The 23,255-nt window shown below is 40.4% G+C and overlaps 3 protein-coding genes across 4 annotated transcripts in view; 1 reads left to right on the top strand and 2 right to left on the bottom strand.

The window, feature by feature from the left end:
- Positions 1-258: 258 nt before the first annotated feature.
- Positions 259-1,059, bottom strand: LOC106090234 (signal transducer and activator of transcription C-like). Its single transcript, XM_013256370.2, has one exon. It carries the CDS (start codon positions 1,057-1,059, stop codon positions 430-432), a length of 630 nt encoding a protein of 209 aa, XP_013111824.2. The 3' UTR covers positions 259-429.
- Positions 1,060-1,068: 9 nt separating this feature from the next.
- On the bottom strand, positions 1,069-18,505 carry LOC106090199 (adult enhancer factor 1). 2 transcript variants are annotated; one of them, XM_013256318.2, is made up of 4 exons: positions 18,086-18,505; positions 10,590-11,174; positions 10,006-10,495; positions 1,069-1,205 (listed from the first exon to the last, which is right to left on the bottom strand). In XM_013256318.2, exons 2-4 carry the CDS (start codon positions 10,869-10,871, stop codon positions 1,069-1,071), a joined length of 909 nt encoding a protein of 302 aa, XP_013111772.1. In that variant the 5' UTR covers positions 10,872-11,174; positions 18,086-18,505. The 2 variants fall into 2 exon arrangements, with proteins under 2 accessions (XP_013111772.1, XP_013111787.1); XM_013256333.2 differs by lacking the exon at positions 18,086-18,505 and adding an exon at positions 16,957-17,201.
- A 4,022-nt stretch (positions 18,506-22,527) lies between these two features.
- The window catches only part of LOC106089952 (HIV Tat-specific factor 1), a 52,968-nt gene continuing 52,240 nt past the window's right edge, over positions 22,528-23,255 (top strand). The window contains exon 1 of the mRNA XM_013255966.2: positions 22,528-22,620. The gene's annotated coding sequence lies outside the window, so the exon portion shown is untranslated. The remainder of the gene's footprint in view (positions 22,621-23,255) is intronic.

The following is a 23,255-nucleotide window of genomic DNA, read 5'->3' as shown; positions in this document are numbered from 1 at the left end:
AGCAGAGGACAAGACAGAACACTTTAGGCCAGGATGGTCTGTCCTTGGTGCATCCAAGACCTATGTCTTCTCTTAACAACAAAAACAAACTTGTCTGATAGGATTGGGACAATTTACACATTATTTTGGATGATGGTGATTTCCGCCTCGTCTCTGCTTTCGATAGTAAATAACAACAATAACTAACAACAATTGTTTTGTTTTGTTTTTTTTCTCTATGGTTGTGGACAACAATAACACAATAATTGGTTTTTTCAGTTTCTTTTTCTTCTTAGGGGCTTTCCAAGTTAAGAGGTTGGCATTCGTTTGCGTGTATTCCATCCGTAGATCCTTTCACTTGGATGAGTCCATAACAAAATTACCATTGATTTCTACCCATTTGTCATCTTCGTTGAGCACGTATTCTAACAGTGTCTCATAGTCGGGGACTCATCCCTCGTTGGCTGTGTTGGAGTGTCTCGTTGTGTTGTTAGCATTGTTGTAGTTGTTGCTGTTATTATTGCTGCCGCTACTGTATTCAGTGGCATGAGGCGATGGTTCCATTTTAATTACACCCAGATGGGGCGTTTGTATTCGCAATTGGTGCTGTAGGAAAGCTCCACTGCTGCCTGGGGCTGGATGGATGCGTCCGACCACAACGCCACCCATTGTTACAAAATCACCATTTGCTGTTAAATGGCCTCCCACTAATTGGGCGGCATTTAGAGAACTTAATTCGAGTGTTTGAGCTGCAGTTGCGATATTGGAAAAAGCTTCAAGATTGGACGGTGCTGCTGCGATTGTTGCGGTGGTGGCTGTCACCGCCGTTGAGCCCCCATTAGGTGCGTGAGTTGCTATTATGGTTGTGTTGTTGTTTTGTAATTGTTGCTGATGTTGTGCTAAGGTAGAGGTAATAATTTGACGTGTATGTTCTTGATGTTGTTGTTGATGCTGTTGCTGCTGTTGTTGTTGTTGTTGCTGCTGCTGTTGTTGTTGTTGTTGCTGTTGATGCTGCTGATGGTGATGTTGCTGCTGCTGAAGCCCACCGTTCGAAGGGGCTCCGGTAGCAACCACCATCATGTCCTCTAGTCATCCTTCCTCCTCCTCAGTTTTGATCTTAACGGGAACATAGACCTTGTCCATTACATGGATCTTTATATGGTTGTTAAGAGTACTTGATTGACGGAATTGTTTTTTACAAACGGCACATTCAAAAGGTTTTTCGCCTGCAAATTAAAAAAAACAAAAGCAAATTTTTAATATTCTCTGCTTTTTTCTTCTTCTTTTGCCTGTTGTCCCAAGTGGACGGACATAGGTGGCATCAAATCAAATATTAAAACCGCTTCGCTATTAAAAAAAAGTATGAAATTTCAAGCTCAATGCCAAAGATTCTCCGTCCTGTGAGAAATGTGTTGGTAAAAACATCAAAAATATTTGCTGTAACAGCAGAAAGTCTGCTGAAATTGGACAGCGGTATTTTTTTGTTAAAACAGCAAACTTTTTCTGCAGTTTTCAAATTTTAAATAGTAAAAATTAAACTTAAAAATTTTATAAATATTTCAAACAAGTAAGAGCGTGCTAAGTTTGGCCGGGCCGAATCTTATTTACCCTCCACCATGGATCGCATGTGTCCAGTTCCATGCGGGGTATCTCTTTTTAGGCAAACAAAGAATATGGAATAATAACTGTTATACTATTGGAGCTATATCAAGTTATAGTCCGATTCGAACCAAAAATGAATGATGAACATTGTAGAAGTCATTGTGTAATATTTCAGTTCATTCGGATAAGAATTGCGCCTTGTAGGGTCTCAAGAAGCAAAATCGGGAGATAGGTTTATATGGGAGCTGTATCAAGCTATTGATCGATTCAGACCATATTAGACACGTATGTTGAAGGTCATGAGAGAAGCCGTTGTACAAAATTTCTGCCAAATCGGAGTGCGCCATCTAGAGGCTCAAGAAGTCAAGAACCCAGATCGGTTTATATGGCAGCTACATCAGGTTCTATGCCGATTTACGCCATACATAGCACAATTATTGGAAGTCATAACAAAACACCTCGTGCAAAATTTCAGTTAAATCGGACGGGAATTGCTCCCTCTAGAGGCTCAAGAAGTCAAGATACAAGATCGGTTTATATGACAGCTATACTAGGTTATGAACCGATTTGAATCATGCTTAGCACAGTTGTTAGAAGTGATACCAAAACACCTCATGCAAAATTTCATTTAAATCGGGCGAGAATTGCGCCCTCTAGAGGCTCAAGAAGTCAAGATACAAGATCGGTTTATATGACAGCTATACTAGGTTATGAACCGATTTGAATCATGCTTAGCACAGTTGTTAGAAGTGATACCAAAACACCTCATGCAAAATTTCATTTAAATCGGGCGAGAATTGCGCCCTCTAGAGGCCCAAGAAGTCAAGACCCAAGATCGGTTTATATGGCAGCTATATCAAAACATGGTGGAGGGTATAAAATCCTTATATTCTATCTTATCCTTCGAAAGACTATCAGAGCAGCGCATCGTGCCTCCTGGAAGCTTTTCTGCGAACAGATTGATAGCGTTAAAGACGACGCCAAGATGAAAAATCTTCTCTCAAAAACCCATGTTCAAACTAAAACGTTAGTAGACGACATGGGAGTGAGAACAGAGAAAACGGAGAACATGTTGAAGCTTTTGATAAAAACGCATTTTCCACATGATACAAAGGGACTCACGGAGACACCGCAATTTTGGAATAATGAGATTAATCGAAGGCTTATCATTACAGAATTTATGGTACAGGAGGCCTTGAGGAGCTTCAAACCAGCTTCATCCGGACCTAATGGAATATTTCCGGCGTTGCTACAGAAGAAGGCGAACTATGTGGAGCCCCATCTGGCCTGTATTTTCACAGCTTGCTTAAGACTTACATATACTCCAAAAGCTTGGCAGCAGGCAAGACTGGTATTTATATCCAAGCCCGGCAAGGCAAGTTATGCGACACCAAAAGCCTACAGACCCATAAGCCTTACGTTCTTTCTACTCAAAACCATGGAACGTATTGTGGAGACCATGATAAAGAGTAGGACATCCAGCGAACTGCACAAATTCAAACAGTGTTGTCGTTCTAGCAGTGTGTTGTACACCGAGGCGACAGCCCTTGCCGTTGAAATAATCCATCGGGTCAATCCGATACGTACAACCGGCTGCCATGGGACGAGGTTGTGCATAAAATAGAATAATTCTTCGATGCTAAGACGAACACATTGGCGGTATGCATTGACATCGAGGGAGCTTTTAACAATGTACGAACCGACAAACTGATCCAATCCTTAGACCAGTACTGGTTGGATCGGGTCCTTAGAGACTGGATAAACCATATGCTAAGAAACAGGGCACGCCAGGGGTGGGGCATTTTATCGCAACTCCTATAAATAACCTATTACGGATGCTAGCTAAGGAGCGATTTGAACACGTCTGCTAAGCAGACTATTGGCCTTGTGGCTCTTATTTTACAGAAGAAACGACATAAAATAAATAAATAAGGATCCGAACCAACTATGCAGAAGAAGACTTTTGCAGATGTCATACGACTAGGCTAGACCTAGGCTCTCAATGTTAATCCAGAAGACCGAAATCTGCTTGTTAAACGAGGAAGACAAAGGTGGGCCAATTTAACGCACCACGTTTCCTCAATAGAACGATTACGATATCTGACAAGGTCTTCAAATACTTAGGTGTGATCTTGGACAGGAAACTGAATCACATTCAGGAACGTACCGAGAAGGCTCACAGATGTTGGACACTATGTAGACAGGCTGTAGGTTTGAAATGGGGCCTGAAGCCGAGGATAGTCCACTACTGGAACGTAATTAGACCAATACTTACTTATTCCTTGGTGAACTGCGATGGAGAAAAATATAGCAGGTTCAGATAACATGTTGTCTTGGCATAGGCGGAGGGCACTGGAGACTACTCTAGATTTCCGACCCATAGACATACAGATTAAGGGTGAGGTAGCTATTGTGGCTATAAAACTTGAGGCGGTGGGAGAATAGATAGAGGATAGGAGCAGGTCATACCATCGCGGTATAATCGAGGCGACGATAGGAAACCTGGAAGGAAAGAAAGAGGTTTGCGATCGGGATACCTGAGACGACACTTGAGGTCGAGTGCGAGGCACTGCTGCCAGCGGCACAGGTTCGGATTGACAGAACCCTAGTATTGCCATCTGGAAGATCATGCGACACGGATGGATCAAAACTAGAGGACAGAGTGGGCATTGAGAGCCCAGGGACTGAGATCTGTTTTATACTGCCTGACCATAATACGATCCTGCAGGCAGAGATCCGGGCGATCGCGGAATGCGTGATATAGTGTGGTTTTCACGCGAGCATGTCGAGTGAGAACATCTTTACGGGCAGTAAACTAGCCATCAGAGCAATAACAACCAGGGCGGTAAGGTTACGAACAGTCTTGGAGTGTGAGAAGATTAACACCTTCTCTGAGGATGGCAGGATCCGCATGTATGGGTGCCAGACCATAGCGGAGTAAGGGGGAATAAAAAAGCAGACAATATAGGAGTGAAGGCCAGAGGACTACCGTCAATAACGTTGGTTAACCCGAAGCCTATCGGGTCGACGCATCCCGAGTTAAGGGCGTGGGCTACGAACGCATGTAACACTGTTAAATAGCGAAACGGTCGGTAGGACGGCGAAAATCCTATGGGCAAATTCGTATCGTGAGAAGACTAGGCTATAACTGTAAGGAAGTAAGAAGGAGGTCACATAGGACTGCAAGCATACTTATGCAAAATCGGTGCAGCAAGTGATAGCATGTGAGGAAGATAATCCCATGGCAGCCGGTTGTACGTACCGGATTGACCCGATGAAGTCCTTCATCGGCAAGGGCTGCCGCCGCAGTGTACAACACACTGCTACAATAACAACAACAAAATGATACGTTGGAGCATTTTCTGTCATTGCCCAGCTTTCTCAGCCAATAGACACCGGTACTTAGGTGGGGACACAATACCAGACATGAGCCAACTAGGGGGGGGGGGCGTGGAATGCAAAAACAATTAAGGATTCTGTAAGTAGCACGGAATTCCTAACTTAGATTTTCTTTTTCGAGGTTACTTTTTACGATTCAGAGGGCACAAAAAGCCGATTACTGACTTGGGTGTATGTCCATAGTGGCATGGGGCGGAATAATATCCGCACCCTCTCTTTAACCTAACATAATCTATCTTTTTTTCGACTCCGGACTCGGCTCCGGAACATATGTTAAATGTTTGAAAAACCATTAGGATAGCTGATATATTCATTTGGTTTTTCCGTTTGCAACACATCGAAACAGCCATTTCCGACTCACAGATCGTCTTGAAATTCTAATTCGATATAACGATGTTCGCGTTTCTGTCCGTCCTTTATGTTTTCCGTGAGTTGTTATCGCTCTAAAACCTTTACAAGCTGATATATTCCGCTGAAATTTGGCACATGCCGTATTTTTTATACGGGGAAAATCGGATCATATTTATGCCAGGGCTGCGAGGTCGGAGTCGGATCGGATCATATTTCGGACAGGGCTGCGTAGTCGGAGTCGAGAAAATTTTCCCGGAGTAGAAATATAAAAAGAATAGTACGTTACATTTTTTTCTTGCAGGTTATTCGATCATATTCCCCTTTTGTTAGAAACTTTCTTGGTTGTTCCTTCAATGATTTTGTAATATTTTATTTTTTTTTTATTTCATTTCATGCAATGCGAAGCCATCAGGCCTATAAATAATCACACTATGCATAAGACGTACTTTTTCTAACATAAGTTAAAAAACTACTATGTAGAAATCTGATCATATTCTACAGAATCTATAAATCCCATAATCCTTTTCATTTTCTGGCTCTATTCGAGTTAATCAAATACTCATACCAAGAACACTTGGTATCCCATATGGATGGGATGTTTTCTATAAGATTAGCACCTCAATTTTATTTACTTTCTAACTCCTTGCGTGTTTTCAATTATGCCTATGATACATATCGAAAAAAAACTTCTTCGACATTTTGATGAGATACAATAGTATGTGTCCTTTTTTTATACCCGCCACCGTAGGGTAGGAGTTATATTCATTTAGTCATTTCGTTTGCAACACATCGAAATATAAATTTCCGACCCCTACAATGTATTTATATTTCAGATTGTCGTAAAATTCTAAGACGATGTCCGTGTGTCTGTCCGTCCGTTTTTTACAATCACTTTAGAGCCTTCAAAAATTGAGATATTGAGAAATTAGACACAGATACGTATTTTTGATGCATGCTGGTTAAGTTCTTGCACGGGCCAAATCGGACCATATATGGATATGCGTATTTTGCCCATGAAAATTCCACTAAGGAACCGGGGCAAACTTCTCACATATCAATGAGTGCAGTCCGATTCAAGTTTAAGCTCAATGATAAGGGTCCTCCTTTTTATAGCCGAATCCGAACGGCGTGCCGCAGTGCGACACCTGTTTGGAGAGAAGTTTTACATGGCATAGTACCTCACTAATGTTGCCAGCATTAGGAGGGGAAAACCACCGCTGAAAATTTTTTCTGTTGGTCTCGCCAGGTTTCGAACCCAGGCGTTCAGCGTCATAGGCGGACATGCTAACCTCTGCGCTACGGTGGCCTCCAATTTTGCTGAAATTTGGAATAATCCGCAGTTTTAAGCATCCTAACATCCGACCCAAATATGGTTCAGATAGGACTATATTTAGATATAGCTGGCATATAGACCGATCTCCTGATAAAGTGTCTGAAGCCTGTAAAAGCTTAATTTTGTATCCGATTTCGCTGACATCCTAACATCCGACCCAAATATGGTACAGATCGAAGATATAGCTGCCCTATAGACCGATCGCCAGATAAAAGGTCTGAAGCCCATAAAAGCGTTTTTTATTACCCGATTTCGTTTGAAATTTGAAACAGTGGGTAATTTTAGGTCTCCCGACGTCCGCCCCAAAAATGGTTTGTATCGGAGAATATTTAGGGTCTGAAGCCCATAAAAGCTTTATTTTTATACCCGCCATCCGACCCAAATATGGTAAAGATCGGAGTGTATTTAGATATAGCTGTCATATAGACCGATATACCGGTTAAGGGTCTGAAGCTTATAAAAGCTTGGTTTATTACCCGATTTTGTTGAAATTTGAAATACAAAATTCAACATTGACTTATATTTATTAGACCACTGAATATCCGTGCCGAATTTGGGTGCATAAGTTATCCAATTTTTCAGAAAAAATATCATCAAAATGCGTTTATAAAAAATCATTGAAATTTGGCTTCAAAAAATTTTTTTTGAAATTTTGTATTTTTCGTAAATTTTGAAAAAATTTTGTATTCAAAGAAAATGACCTTGAAATTTTGCCTTTATAGAAAATTTTGTCATTTTTTTTTTTAAATTTTACATTTAAATTTTTCCATACTCAAAAATATTACAAATTTGCACCCGTTTTTAAATAAGCCCAGTTTTCGAACAATTGAGAAAAAAATTGGTCAAATAATCACCTTAGACACATAGTACGAAACAATTTTTAAGTCCTTATAATTGAGCTTAAACTTGAATCGGACTGCACTCATTGATATGTGAGAAGTTTGCCCCCGTTCCTCAGTGGAATGTTCATGGGCAAAATTTGCATTTGCAAGGTTGTGGCTCTGGATATCTCCAAGGCATTTGATAGGGTCTGGCACGGTGCACTACTATCAAAGCTTGTCGCATATGGTGTCGGCAATGGCTTCGTTCGATTTCTTTCGAGCTTTCTCAGAGATCGCACTATTCGAGCATAAATTGACCGCAGGTGTACCCCATGACTCTGTTCTTTCTCCTTCTCTTTTTCTTGTTTTCATCAACGATCTGTTGGATCAGACATCGAATCCGATCTACTCATTTGCGGTTGACAGTAATCTCCCCGAGTCTTCGAGAAATTGAGGACAAGAGGCGGTTTATGGACGATACACTCTGCCAGGATTTGCTGGCCATTTTTGAGTGGGGTCGAATGAATCGAGTAGATTTTAATGCACGGAAGACTGAGTGCTGCTTGTTGTCACACAAACGATTCGCTGACCTAGTACGTTCATCTTTGTCTATCAATGGTGGGGATGTTGAGCAATCAGAAGCTTTTGATGTTCTGGGCATGAAAATACAAAGTGATGTCCATTGGGCTAAACATGCATTTGAAGTATCGAAAGAAGCATTTAAGTGTTTAGGCTTCCTTAAACGGTGTAAGAATTGCTTCACTCCGTCTGATCTTTTTAACATCTACACCACTTTCATAAGGCCGAAAATGGAGTACAACTCACATGTATGGGCTAGAGCTTCAAAATCATCCCTGGAGCTACCGTGTACAGAAGAGAGCAATGGCGTTGATTGGGGACAGTGGGGTATCCAACTCTATTGCCCCCCTTCATCATCGTCGCAATGTGGGTTGTTTGGCGCTGTTCTATTGGTACTTTCATGGTGTGTGGGATACTAGACATTCCAGGAATCCTGGCGAGAACTCAGAAAAAATTTTCAACGATGGTTATCTCCTCATGATGCGGGCGACATTTGCGAGGTACTGTACCATTTGGTATGGCAACCATGTAAAAACTTCTCAACAAAAAGGTGTCGCACTGCGGCACGCCGTTCGCAATCCATCATCTTTATTTGGTACCTTGGTACTGGTATAAAAGAAACGAACGACAAAAGTTTTGAAATAGAAAACATAATGGCTAAAAGATGCTAATTTGACTAATTAAGCATTTAAAGAAGCAAAGCAAACTCCCGACACCTATGTAAGTTGATGGAAATTATCGGCGTACTGAACCCAGAGAAGGGACCAGAGGCTGCAATCCCAAGGCAGGTAAATGACGTACCGGATTGACCCGATGAAGTTCTTCATCGGCAAGGGCTGCCGCCTTAGAGTACAACACACTGCTACAACAACAACAACCAGGGGCAAACTTTTTACATATCAATGAGTGGTGTCAATCCTATGGGACCTCTCCTTTTATAGTAGAGTCCGGTCTTTGAGAAGTTTTTATATGGCTTAATTCCTTCCAAATGTAGCAAGAATTAGGAGGGGATAACAACTGCTGAACGAAATAAGATCAGCTGCCTTTTAAATAGCACTGTTAAACAAGAATATAGGTTTTTATATCGGCTGAGCCAACTCTCCCCATTAAAGATGTAATAACCAAGCTTTCTGGAATTTTACTTGGTATTAGGATCCTACCAGTGCGAAGACATAACTACATGTTGTCTATGCTATACCTTTTGGGCTGTTATCGCAGAGACCATCCAAATCATCATCTTGTGGATAGATATCCACCGCCCAGAAGCCTTAAGGTAGATCTACATGATCTAGAGCGTGAGGTTCAGCGCAACAAGAGAGAACCTCTAGATCAAGCGGCATATCAAGCAAGTCTAGATAAAATTCATGCAGACACGGTAGCAGATGCGGTAAATAGCTACCGGGTGAATGTAGTCCTTGGAGAACTACCTCCTCCCATTGCACCTGAAGAAATTGACCTCCCTCGGCAAACAAGAATAGTTCTGGCTCAATTACGTTCAAGATTACTGTCCCGATTGTGACCAGGGACTAGACGATATACGTCACTCGTTTAACTGCACAACCACACCCAGATACCTCTGGACGTACCCCATCTTTGTCGCAGAGTTTCTGGATCTTGACACTCAACAGAATCAAGCAGATGAAAGATAGATACAAACTGCTACAACAACAACAACAACTATGCAAATGCATACTTGTCCTAACGGCGTGCCGCAGAGCGACACCACTTTGGTGAGAAGTTTTAGCATGGCATAGTGCCTAACAAATGTCGCCGGCATTAGGAAGGAATAACCACTGCTGAACTTTTTTTTCAGATGTTCTCGCCAAGATTCGAAGACAGGCGTTAAAAGTTACAGACTATAAAAAATATTTCATTATGACGGTCACACAATGCGTAAACCGGAGCTTTGATACAATAGCTTGAAATCTATCAAGTACCTACCTGTATGAATTTTCAAGTGATTTGTTAGAGTACTCAATTGACGAAAATGCTTCGGGCAATAGGTACAGTTGAATGGTTTCTCTCCAGTGTGTATTTTCAAATGATTTGTAAGAGTGGACGATTGACGAAATGTTTTATCACAAACATTGCATTTGTACGGTTTCTCTCCGGTGTGAATTTTCACATGATTGGTGAGTGTGCTCAGTTGCCGGAATCGCCTTTCACACACGTTACATTGAAAGGGCTTCTCGGGAGCAGGACCACCTCCAGATACGGGCGTTGTACTGCCATTATGGCCGTTTGTCAAGACAGTAGCATCGCGGGCAATAAAATGTTGTTCTGATAGCGCAGGACTATGGGCAGCCGAGGCCACCAAATGGGCCAATGGATGCTGCTGCAATATGGCATGATGGTGCGCCAAAGTGCTGCCAGGTGCAGGTCCAATACCGCCGTTTTGGTGTTCTGCTGCCGCAGCTTGCGCGGCTGCAGCCTTAAAAACAAAATTACAAATGTACACATTTTCTAGTTGTTGGCGGCTATGGTCTGTTTGTTTAAAAAAAATCGCTTGTTATGGTTAGGCTTACCTGAGCTGCGGCCATGGTGAGCTTCTGAGCCTCACTTACGCTTGCCAAATGCATAAATGGTATGGGAATTTCCGCCGGTGCAGCTGTCGGGGGACCGGGGTGATGATGATTATGAGCTCCTCCACCACTTCCATTGCTGGATGCTCCATTTGTACTTTCATTATTATTATTGTTGTTGTTGTTATTATGATTAGGCGACGACGATACAATTACAATTTCACAGTTTGGCATTGCTGCTGCCGCTGCAGCAGCGTGAGCATGTTGCAGACTTTTTATATGCATTCTAGGAATGCTACGATTTCTTCCTTTCGCAGAAAAACTCCAAGAACTTTTGCAAAGCTCTTAAAATTATTCAATAAATTTACTGATTTCCTAAAGTACAAATTGTTTGGGGACACGGCCGATTCACTTTAAAAGTTCTTAGCAATTGTCTCTCCTTTAAAATATTTGTGATGGCTATCAAAAAGTTGGGATTTTTATCTCCTTTATTACAGATAAATGTATCACGTTTCTTAGGGAAGCCTTGCCATCGGTGAGCAAGTACGTTGTCTTGGCGACACGTCTGATTAAAAATTTCCCAATCACCTGCAAAATAAAAGAAAAAAAAAAAAACGATTTTTGCATTAATATTTACTTGCGCCGAAAAATTCACACATTTGACTTGAAGAATCAATAATAAGGCCTCAGCCTATGCAGTCGTGGATAGCTCTGACGGAAATACTTAAAGCATATTCCTTAGATATTTAAAGCGGCAGCTGCGGCCCTTTTTTTTATGCCTTTCAGTTTGATATTCGAAAAACTACATACTATATTTCCAAATAGCCTTTCACGATCAAATCTTTAACCACAAACTAAACCCTACAGAATGAAATGTCGGACCTTCTTACTATTCTAGATTCTTATGTGCGCTCGCAACAAACATCCAGCCAAGTTTAAATGTGGAAGTAGCGGTGCTCGTCAACCTTCTCCTATAGGTGAACAATCTCGTTCCGATCCATAGGACCGGTCGCCGTGGGATGGGGATATCATGTCACATCGAGCATCATAGACACACAGTCTGTAAGCAAGGGCCTTTGCCTCTGGTTTCTCACTGAGACTCTCCACTCGATACCGCTGATTGTCCGCTACTACCGTTGCAGCTATTTCGTGTGCAGCATTCCCCTATCCGTAACCTTGCAGCTGGGCGCGTTCATCGTTCGTTGCTTCTCATCGTTACCATGAGAAGCTTAGCTGCAAGCTACCGGGCGCGTGTACAGGTTGCGGATAGGGGAATGCTCCACACGGAATAGCTGCAACGGTAGTAGCGGACAATCAGCGGTATCAAGTAGAGATTCTCAGTGGAAAGCCGGAGATGTTTAAAGTGTGCTGCTCACAGTGACTGTATAAACGTATATTTTTTTTTAGCAGTCAATACTAACTTCTCTGTTGTGTAAAATTTAAAATTTCTCATTCCATTAGGGAACAGCGAATATTTCCCTCATATCAATGAGTGCAGTCCGCTAAATGTTTAAGCTCAATGATAAGGCTCCTCTTTTTTTATGCAGGTCGAATCAGAACGACATGCCGCTTAGCGACACCATTTGATATGGACATTTTAACATGGCAGGATACCTCACAAATGTAGCCAGCATTCGCAAGGGGAAAACCAACGGCAAATCCTTCAATGTTTTGCTAAAGCTGCCATTTGAAACGATCTTCCTATTTGACTTCTTGAGCCTATAGTGGTCGTGATCATTATCCGATTTGGCTGAAATTTTAACGTCGTATTTTTTATGAATCCTAACAGTCATGACAAGTACGGCCCATAACTCGAAATAGCTGCTACGTATTTGAAAATGTAATTCAAAAATCTTATCACATGCGACCCATGGTGGAGGGTGTATAAAATTCGACCCGGACGAACTTGCACGCTTTCACTTGTTTTCTGGTCTGCTCTCTAAAATTCGAACACACTCGTTCAGGGAATTACTATATAAGTTTCTGGCTAGGCAAGACTAAGTGTTGCCTGGTGCAATCTGACATTTCCATTGGAAAATTTGAAATTTTCTAGCATAATCGTACTCCGACGATCATTTTAATTAGTGAACCTTTTCGTATGACCATTTGTTACAACTTTCGACATGACTGCATTGATGAACTTCAATCTTTGTATGGCGATAAAGCACCATCTTATAACACTGTGAGAAACTGTTATAATAAACCCAGTCGTGGTCGACGCTCGCTAAAAGTCGAATTCCGCGAAGGTCGTCCAAAAACGGCCGTTGTACCAGAGAACATTGACGCCTTACCTTAAAGGCAATATCGTCATGTGTTATACCATGAGATAGAGGCATACTTGGGCATTTCTTCCAACAGCATGCAATCGTAAAAAGGTTTGTTCTCGCACGTTTTGACAATAGCAAAAAAAAACGCTCCTGTCGATAAGTGCGAAAAATTAAAAAAAAAAATACGATCGCAAGGCTTCAAAATGCGTTTATAATATCGTCACAGATGATGAATCGCGCATATATGCGTATGAGCCCGAAACAAAAGAACAACCAATGAAAGTTGTTCGTGGAAAGACTTTTTCGGCAAAACTGGTCATGTGCAGCATAACCGTTGTGACCCTTAAGGGTAATATTGACCCTGTTTTTGGAACCTTGACCCTTTTAAATCAATACCGTTTTTTGACCTTTTTTTAAATTTTTGGCTTGAATACTTCTTGGTTTATACTTTTTGTGCCTTTTAACGAAGTTCTGTTGTCGATTATGTTCCACCGTCAAATTTACTAACATGTTCGAATTCGATTCGTTCGTCAATTTCACGATACCAGCTGAATTTATAGAGAAAAACACAGGTGAATTGTCCCGTGGCAATGAGCGACTTGAAAAAAATCTGCATGAATTATTGAAAACAGACTTGGAATCACATGTCACATTTTATTTAGACCCAAAACATGATGACCAACCGAAATTACCCATTTAAAGAAATTCCTGGATCTTCTCCAAAGAATGGCAATGTCAATACGCGAATTTGCCCACGAACATTCCATTTAGAAAATGCGAGGATACTTTTCCCTCATCAATGAAACAATTAGTAAAGATGTTTATACGACTCAATTACTAAGGCAAATATTTGCCTCACAAGTGTAGCCAGCACTAGGAGGAGGAGGAAGAGGAGAAATTTGTTGATGTTCTCGCCGGGATATAAACCCAAACTCAAAAGCGGACATGCTAACCTATAATAGAAAAACTTATACCTACATGTATATACAAACTTTATGCATAATCAAATTTATATACGAAAATTCAAGCGACTCCCCAGCACTAAATTACAAAAAATACCACTTTTTACCCTTTGCAAGGGCGCCCCGGTAGCCGAGTTGGTAGCGTACTTGGAATACCAGTGCAGGGTTCGATTCCCGCCAGAAGCCTTGATCTGTCGCTACTGTGGTATCACAGTGGACTTTAAATTGTCTAAATGAGTCTGTAAAGGACTGCCACTCTTACCTAACCTAACCTACCCTTTGCAAAAAATCTTAGCGGTAATCCTCGTCATGTGGCGACTTTTCCACTTGAACATCGTTTGTCTATCAATTCTGAATGGTACATCAAAATTTGATTGTGTAAAGTCTTGGGAGGAATTCGAAAAATTAACAAGAGAAGACGAATCATTGTTCACCATGACAATGAGAGCTCTCACACATCGGCACAAACCAGCTCATTTTCGACTGATCAAATTGTCGAATTGATGAGTCATCCGCTGTATAGCCCTTACTTGACATTATATGATTATTTTTCTTATTTCCGCACATTAAAAAATGTGTGGTCAATGATTTTCGTCTCAATTCTTCACTTCTTCACTTCAATTACCATGTTTTGGATGTGTCTAAGTCGGAGTGGAAAAAATGCATCGAGAATTGGTTTGAATACATGTTGGAGGACACTTTGAAAAACAATAAAACCATTTTTGATGATAAAAGATCGCATTCCATGATTAGGCCAGAAACTTATATAGGAGCTCTCGTATGTGGACTACAACACAAATGAAACTGGAAACAAATTCCGGCTCCTTTAAACCAAATAAATTTTAGGAATATCGGAGCATTATCCCACAATACGAAAAAATTGTAATCCAAAGAATTAATCGGAAATTAGTGAATAATGGGAGCAATAAATGCGTGCACTTCTTAATGGGACATGAGACACATTTTTTATGCACGCTACACGTTCCGCTCCTGTGAGCACCACACAGTCTGGAACATTGAGGTTCGATCTGTGTGTTTATCGCTATCACGAGCAGCGTAGCTGCGAGCTACCAAGCGCGTCCACATATTATGGATAGTGGATATAATAGCTGCAACGGCAGTCGCGGATAATCAGCGGTATCGAGCGGAGTCTCGGAGAATCTGGTAACAACAACAACATACCACGAATTCAAACCCATGAATCCCATGGCAGCCGGTTGTACGTACCGGATTGACCCGAGAGTCTTTCATCGGCAAGGGACAACATACTGCTACAGCAACAACAACAAACCCATGACCTCGGCACATGATGAATATAAGCATCACACGGATTGAAACTCTCAGTTGCGATGTGTGTGGTGTTCATCGTCATTACGAAGTTGCGGATAGTGGGATGCTCCATATATAGAGTAGCTGCAACTGTAGTCGCGGACAATCAGCGATAACGAATGGAGAGTCTCAGTGAGAGGCCGGCCGGCATCGGCTCTTGCTGTAATACTGAGTGCCTACGATATTCGATATTACAAGGCGAGTTATTGGCGCCCTAAAATAACCATTGGCAATAACGTTCCCGCGGCAATCGGTTCTATGCACCGGAAAGAGTTTGGTCACATATGGAGCTTGACGAGGATCGCCTCCTCCTCCACCGCACATGCAAATGCGGTTACAACAACAACAATCCCATGTCAGCCGATTGTACGTACCGGATTGACCCGATAGTCTTTCATCGGCAAGGGCTGCCGTCTTAGTGTACTACACACTGCTACAGCAACAACAACAAACCCATGACCTTGGCACAGGATGACTAAGAGCATCTCACGGATAAGAACTCTCAGTTCCGCTGTGTGTGGTGTTAATCGTCATTACGAGGAGTTCACAGGTTACGGATAGTGGGATGCTCCATATATAGAGTAGCTGCAACAGCAGTCGCGGAAAATCAGCGATAACGAATGGAGAATCTCTGTGAGAGGCCGGTCGGCACCGGCTCTTGCTTAAATACTGTGTGGAAACTGAGTTACAAGGCGAGTTATTGGCGGCTTCAAATAACCAATGGCAATAAAGTTCCCGCGGCAATCGGTCCTACGCACCGGAAAGAGCTTGGTCACCTATGAAGCTTGACAAGTATCGCGATAGTGGGATGCTCCACTATCCGCAACCTGTAGCTGCAACAGCAGTCGCGGCCAATCAGCGATAACGAATGGAGAGTCCCAGTGAGAGCCCCTTAGGCACCGGCTCTTGCTTAAATACTGAATGCCTATGATGCGCGATATGACAAGGCGAGATATTGGCGCCTTCAAATAACCAATGGCAATAACGTTCCCGCGGCGATCGATTCTATGCACCGGAAAGCGCTTGGTCACATATGGAGCTTGACGAAGATCGCAACAACAATCCCATGGCAGCAGAGTCCTTCATCGGCACGGTCTGCCTCCTCGACACACTGATGCATCGAAAATGAATAAAATTGAACAAAAATGTTTAGTTGTCTATTGTTTTTTTTTTTCTCGTTGTAATAAATCGATTGTATGTGTATGTTAACAAATATATTGTAATTAAACTAGGTCGTAGGTCTTGTCATTAATGTTTAATGAGAAGACCTACGCTGCACTTACAAGTTATTTTTTGAACATTTTAATTTGCAAAAATAGTGTAACAAGCGATTAATACTTTTTAACACAACCATGTGCAGTAGATTGGAATTGAAAACACGTTTTTGTTGTTGCCCCGCAATTGTATGATCGCGGGGCTCGATCTCTCTTTTTTGACATTTCTAAAATACACTAATACACTGCTACTCTTACTCTTTCTTCTCTTGTCGGTCCACATGAAATTTATGCCAATTTTTTTTTTTTTTTATCCCGGAATTCTCCAGAATTTTGCCGACCAAATTTCTTTTATTGTTAAGGGATCACCTGTAGATGATACACCACTTATGCTACTATAACCACATTACAGAATAACTTATGGGAGGTTAGGGAATTCAAGGCAAAGCAAATCACACTACACATCAGCTGGCGCGACCATGTGTCTGGCTGGCCATTAAAGCAAATAGAGGAGGCAAGGATTATACGACCAGTGGGAACTTTCGTTTTGCCGTATAACTGCTATAAGGCCAAAAAATACGTAAAAACGACTCATTACATTTGCCGAATAACAAGTGATTGTAATTTTTACGTAGAACCGCGGATTTTTAGTCCAAGTTTTTATGCCAACGTGTTTTGTTTCTATTTCTTACAGACACCAGCAGCAACAGAAAGCAGCAGCAGTGGTAGTAGTTGTTTGTGTGTGGACTATAAAAGAAACTTTCACCTCCCTTCGGCGCCCCTCTTAAGTACAGAAACGCTAATGCCGCCACCACCACACCACCTCCTTCACGACAGATACCGCTCCACTATACCTCTTCGTTCAATGTCTCTCTTTTCCGTCGCTCGACGACCCAATCAACCACTTGACAAAAGTTGAGCACGAGCGATCGAGTTGGCCGTGTGTTGTTTTTTTCGATTTTTTTTCACTTCTTACGCGTTACATGTGTTCGCTCGTTATTTTACGTACATACGTATAGTTTGTCAAAAGGGGGACAGATTACAGATTGTCAATATTACTACCAACCAAGAGTTGTTGGTTGACTCTCTCTATGAATGACTGCGAGTTAAATTCCACATTTCGTGCTGTCCGTCCCCATACATATATTAAATGTTTAGCCTTTTGCTGTTACAAAACGGCGAAAGTTTCTCACTTGGGGTTCAGGCTCTGGGTGGCAAAAATAACGAGAGACCCGATTTTGGGAATCTGGCCTTAAGAAATGTTCTACAATTGCGGCTACTTTTCATTGAGAAAATACTGAAAATATACTTTTTAGACTGCTTTATAATCTGCATGGTCGGCCTACGTTGCTGGTGCATGGAGTGGCTTTTAGCTGCCTGCCTCTTATTTAACACACAGAGTGCTTGTAGCAGTCAGTCTCTTCCGTGTTTTATGAACCAGTTCATTCTGCGAATTGAATTTTTCCATAACACAAACATTGTACTTTTTGAGGTTAGACCTTTGAGACGATTTTAGGCACACAATTTTGGTTGCCGCGAGTTTTTTTGTGATTATTTTCGGACCAACATTACAAGTTCGATTACGTCTATATAAAGTTGTCACGTCACACCCGTGCAAATATTTTTCACTTTTCTTTTCTTGGCACACACGCACGCACGCACATTCCACCACACCACACACCGTCGATGGCAATCATTTTCCTTTGCACGTTTCAACTTTGACCTACCTTGCCTGCGAGGCACTTCCAGTTTTCCCTGTTTTGATTTGTTGAAAAGCGAACTCACGTTAAATACCAACTCTGGAACACGTTATATATGCATTAAAGTAGCAAACTAAACTTTCAAACTTTCCTCAATGCATATTTTCAGGTTCACTCAAACACATTTTCGCCCGACATTCCATTCTTTCCTTGGCCAAAAGTGTTTTTTTATCCTTCCACTTCAATTTTCCATTTGAATTTCATTCGATGTCTATCTAAACGTTCAAATTAACGATTGACTAATGAAAATTAATGCATGTATCTTAAAAGTTTGTTATGATTTTCTTTTTTAAAATTGTTGAGGTCGGTTAAGAAAAAAGGTAGGTATTTTTTGTAGAAAGAAAAAACGCAGCCTCTCTCTCGCGGACACCTTTGACAGTTCAAACGATGCTGTGTTCAGTGCTGATTTCATTGTTGCACAATTTCGTAGTATGAAGTTATGTTCAGTGCCACTCACATAGATGCATATCGTTGGTATTTACATTAACGTAATGCTACTCCGTTAAGACAATAAATCGTGACTTTTGCTGTACAATAATTTATTGGTAATGGTATATATAATAACTGATATGCGGTCATTTAAGAGTGTTCGTGTACTCAAAAATGTGTGCAAATTCGCACAAATTGTTACTAGAAGCATATGGAACAGTTACGAGGTAGAATAATTAGCACAACAACAAATATCTACCCCCAACGAAACAACCTTGATTGTCAAATGTCAAAAAGGGTTTATGAGTCTACATTGACTCGTTTTGCTTATGCCGCATTGAAAACCATCGCAACCGTTCACACTAGTTGAGATGTTTCAGATATTGAATTTTTTCACACTCCAACATGTTATGGTACACTATTGTTGAGATACTTTCTTTGTAAAATGTTGTTCCTTTTTTAATTTTTTTCGAAAAAAAAAAAAATAGATTTTTATTTTTTGATATTATCAGTGTTGTGTTTATTTAGCATAATTGAGGCACTTATTTGGGCTCACATGCTTTGAATTACTTGTTTTTGTGGCAAACGAGTCGTTTTGCCCCTATAATATTATGTTCAGACCCAAGGCGTATTTTAAAAGGTGGTCTAACACGAACAGCTGCTAACAGACAGTCAGGGTTGATGGTATTAAGATATCGGGTTTTTGTTTGCGTCCTTTTTTTGTCATCTTCTTTCTTGCGTATTCACAAATTTCTTTGTGTGTGTTGGCAAAACGTCGATCAGCTTGATGGCGGATTGCACCATATGATTTATGGTTGTTGTACAAATGAGACCACTTTTAATTGTTTTGCCTTGGGTCACTTGCGAAAACATAAAGTGGATAGGCCCCATGAACATCATTAAGGATATCAAACCTGCTGATTGAAAATATAATATAGGAGAAAACGTAAACAAAGAGTGAATGTAAAAAGAGAACAAGTTGACATTTTCAATGCCAAGTACTTCCAAAACCTAAAATAAATTGATATCGGCTGATCGCTTGGCTTAACCTTATTAAGTGAATCCTGGGTTGAACTAAGAAGATTGACTCACTTGCTCAACAACAACGAAATCAACGCTACTCGTTTTAGTGGCAAACGAGTCGTTTTGCCCTTAAGAATAGTAATGGAAAAACGAGTCGTTTTACAGCATTGTAATACTATGTTCAGGCCAAAGCTGTTTTGAGCAAACGACTCGATTTCCCTTTATAATGCTCTGAAAACAACTCGTTTTTCCGTTACAATATATAAAAGCAAAAGGGCTCGTTTGCCACAAACGCGAATCGTTCAAAGCATGTGAACCCTAATAAATGCCGAAATTGTGCGAAATAAACACATCCTTGAATAATGTCAAAAAATAAAAATCGAAGTCAACAAAATTGTATAGATAATCAAAAGATAAATCTTAAAAATAGAACATCATAATAAAGGGTGATTTTTTGAGGTTAGGATTTTCATGCATTAGTATTTGACAGATCACGTGGGATTTCAGACATGGTGTCAAAGAGAAAGATGCTCAGTATGCTTTGACATTTCATCATGAATAGACTTACTAACGAGCAACGCTTGCAAATCATTGAATTTTATTACCAAAATCAGTGTTCGGTTCGAAATTTTGACAAATTTTGTTCAGCGATGAGGCTCATTTCTGGTTGAATGGCTACGTAAATAAGCAAAATTGCCGCATTTGGAGTGAAGAGCAACCAGAAGCCGTTCAAGAACTGCCCATGCATCCCGAAAAATGCACTGTTTGGTGTGGTTTGTACGCTGGTGGAATCATTGGACCGTATTTTTTCAAAGATGCTGTTGGACGCAACGTTACAGTGAATGAACACATTTCGAACCGAACACTGATTTTGGTAATAAAATTCAATGATTTGCAAGCGTTGCTCGTTAGTAAGTCTATTCATGATGAAATGTCAAAGCATACTGAGCATCTTTCTCTTTGACACCATGTCTGAAATTCCACGTGATCTGTCAAATACTAATGCATGAAAATCCTGACCTCAAAAAAATCACCCTTTACTATGTTCAGACCAAAGCTGTTTTGAGCAAACCACACGTTTTTCTTTTAAGTTTATAAACAAGGACAAAACCAAGGCGTATATAGTATGGTGGACGCATCGGGAAATTGCTATTCAAAACTTGTAAACAGTGCGAAGAAAATTCGACTCGCCCTAACATTTAAAAATTTCGGTAAATTTGCTTCGACCAATCAGAACAAGAAGAAATAAGTTTATTAATTTTTAAATGACAAGCTAGAAAACTTATATAAAAATGTTCAAGATTCCGATTAACTCCAGAAGCTTTACCCACAAAACTGGCTAGAATATTGAGGTCCGATCTATGAGGTGTTCATTGCTGCATCGAGAAGCTTAGCTGAAAGTTACCGGGCGCGTCCACAGGTTGCAGATAGTGGAATGCTCCATATGGAGTAGCTGCAACGGAAATTGCGGACAATCAGCGGTATCGAGCGGAGAGTCTTAGTGAGAGGCCGGGCGGCAGTGACTTTTGCGCAAATGCTGAGTGCCTTTGATGTTCGATATGACAAGGCGGGATACAATATTTGCGCCTTTGGACCGGAACGAGTTTGTTTACACTGCTCTTTAAATCCCGATTTAAGGCTCTCGTCAGCTGATTTTATATATTTATTTATTTCATTTATTTGTTTATTATGCAATTGTAAGTCACAAGTGGCCGATTAACAATCATAATATTCAGCATGTATAACAACTACTCATAGAAAAATAAATTAATAAATACATTATTTAATTCTAATAATAATAATAACTCTATTATGGTTAAGCAAAAATAAAGAAAATATTATTTCCCAACATCAGGATACTAATAAAATGGGAAAACAGATAACCAATAAGTCCGGAGAGATTTTAAGAGTAGTGTAAACGGGGTTTTATAGATTTGAAAGCAAAAAAACTTGCTGATTTCATTCAGTATGAAATTTCCTCAATGCTTATGCAGGATTCACTGAATCCTGATGCTTATGGTAAAATTTTAATAAAATTGTTATTTTATCACTGTTAGTTTCGTAATGTTTCAAAAAAGTAATCACGGAAAAAATGGTTTTCAGAAATACGATCATATTACCAGTCATTAAGAGTGTTCGAGTACCCAAAATTTTGTGCAAATTTGCACAAATTGTTACTGGAAGTCGTTCGCGTACTTTATTTGCCAGCAGACGAGAACGAGAGAGTGCGTGAAATTGAGCAAAATTTTGAGAGTTTGATAATTGAGAGATTGCAAATTTCTACTAGAGATTTTTCCCTGCAGAAATTTGCATAATCGAACAGCTGTTTTATGAAATCCAGCTGTTTAATTCAGATAAATAGCAAAAAAAGTAAAGTCAGCCCTGGTATATAAATGTAATACATGCAGCCAAAAAAATAAAAAAGGAAAGTGGATGCTTACAAACTGTGCAAATTTTTACTGGAAAAGTACGCGAACAGACTTTTGAATGATCAAAAATCAAAAAAAAGAGAGTAAAGTCTGTGCTTATCTAATGCAAATCTAAACTGGAAAAGAACAGACCTTTGAATGATCAAATATGGTTGGGATTTATTTTCTCAATCAATATACACCAAATTTTCTTCATTTTTATTGAAGGTTTTTGATATGTATTAATTAAAATCAATTGGCGCAGTGTTTATAAGGTATAGTTTTGGAATTTAAGGTGGAGTTACATCCTATGCGCGCGCAACAAAATCGCAATAAAAATGCAACTCTTCAAAAAATCCCACAAAAGTTTAAAAATTTTTAGCTTTGACGCCTAAAACAAAGCACATTCTGTTTTGGCTTTTATAGTTATAATTTGCACAAATTTGCACAAATTTTGGTGTACGCGAACACATATAATACAAACGCGTGATGTTGAAAAGTTTGATGTACGGTGTAAATTCAACATTGAGTTCCTAGTAAATACAATCAGCTGTGCATGTTGTGTTAATGGAGAGAGAGAGTTCGCAAAAAGTGTTAAAATTAAAAAAGAAAAGTTCTTTAAAAAGTTAATTTGAAAAGAAGGTAAGCGCAATTTCAGTCTCTTTATGATTCCTTGGAACTAAAACAAATCAACGAAAATATATAGGATGTATTTGGCTAAAGACGAGCGTCTGGCATCTGGCGCTTTATATTTGGAATTTATCCATTTGAGTGTTCCTGCCGATGTCATATTAATTTATGTTGTTTTAACAGTGTGTTGTGTTCTATCTTTGCCTGCTTGTTTCTGTTGAATATCTAGATTCAGGAACTCTGTGACTAAGGTGGGTTGCATCCAGAGAGGTTTGAGTCTGAGTCGAGTGTGTCTGGCTGGGCGGTTAAACAGGTGATGTGTGTCATGTGGTATCTTGCACTGTCAGATTTGAGGCGGCTGCATCTGCCGGTTGGTAATTGATCCAGCACAACCCTGGTTTGCCGGTGAAGGTAAATTTCTTCAGGTGCAATGGGCGGCGGTCGTTCGCTAAGGACCATATTCACCCTGTATGAATGTTAATTAGGCCCACTTGATATCCGTTTGATCTATAGTTTCTCTCTTGTAGCGCTGCACCTCACGCTCTGGTTTATGTAGATCTGCCTTAAGGCTTCTGGGTGGTGGATACCAATCCACAAGATAATGATTTGGATGGTCTCTGCGATAACAGCCCAGAAAGTATTTCTTA

The sequence above is a fragment of the Stomoxys calcitrans genome, chromosome 1 (assembly GCF_963082655.1).
Source record: "Stomoxys calcitrans chromosome 1, idStoCalc2.1, whole genome shotgun sequence".
NCBI lineage: Eukaryota > Metazoa > Arthropoda > Insecta > Diptera > Muscidae > Stomoxys > Stomoxys calcitrans.
This window is presented reverse-complemented; position numbering and strand designations above follow the sequence as displayed.

Coding starts and splice junctions, on each gene's coding strand:
- LOC106090234 (XM_013256370.2), bottom strand. CDS start 1,059: ATGATGGTGGTTGCTACCGGAGCCCCTTCGAACGGTGGGCTTCAGCAG.
- LOC106090199 (XM_013256318.2), bottom strand. CDS start 10,871: ATGCATATAAAAAGTCTGCAACATGCTCACGCTGCTGCAGCGGCAGCA. Junction 10,496..10,589: donor TCACCATGGCCGCAGCTCAG/GTAAGCCTAACC, acceptor TTTGTTTTTAAG/GCTGCAGCCGCGCAAGCTGC. Junction 1,206..10,005: donor TCACTTGAAAATTCATACAG/GTAGGTACTTGA, acceptor TTTAATTTGCAG/GCGAAAAACCTTTTGAATGT.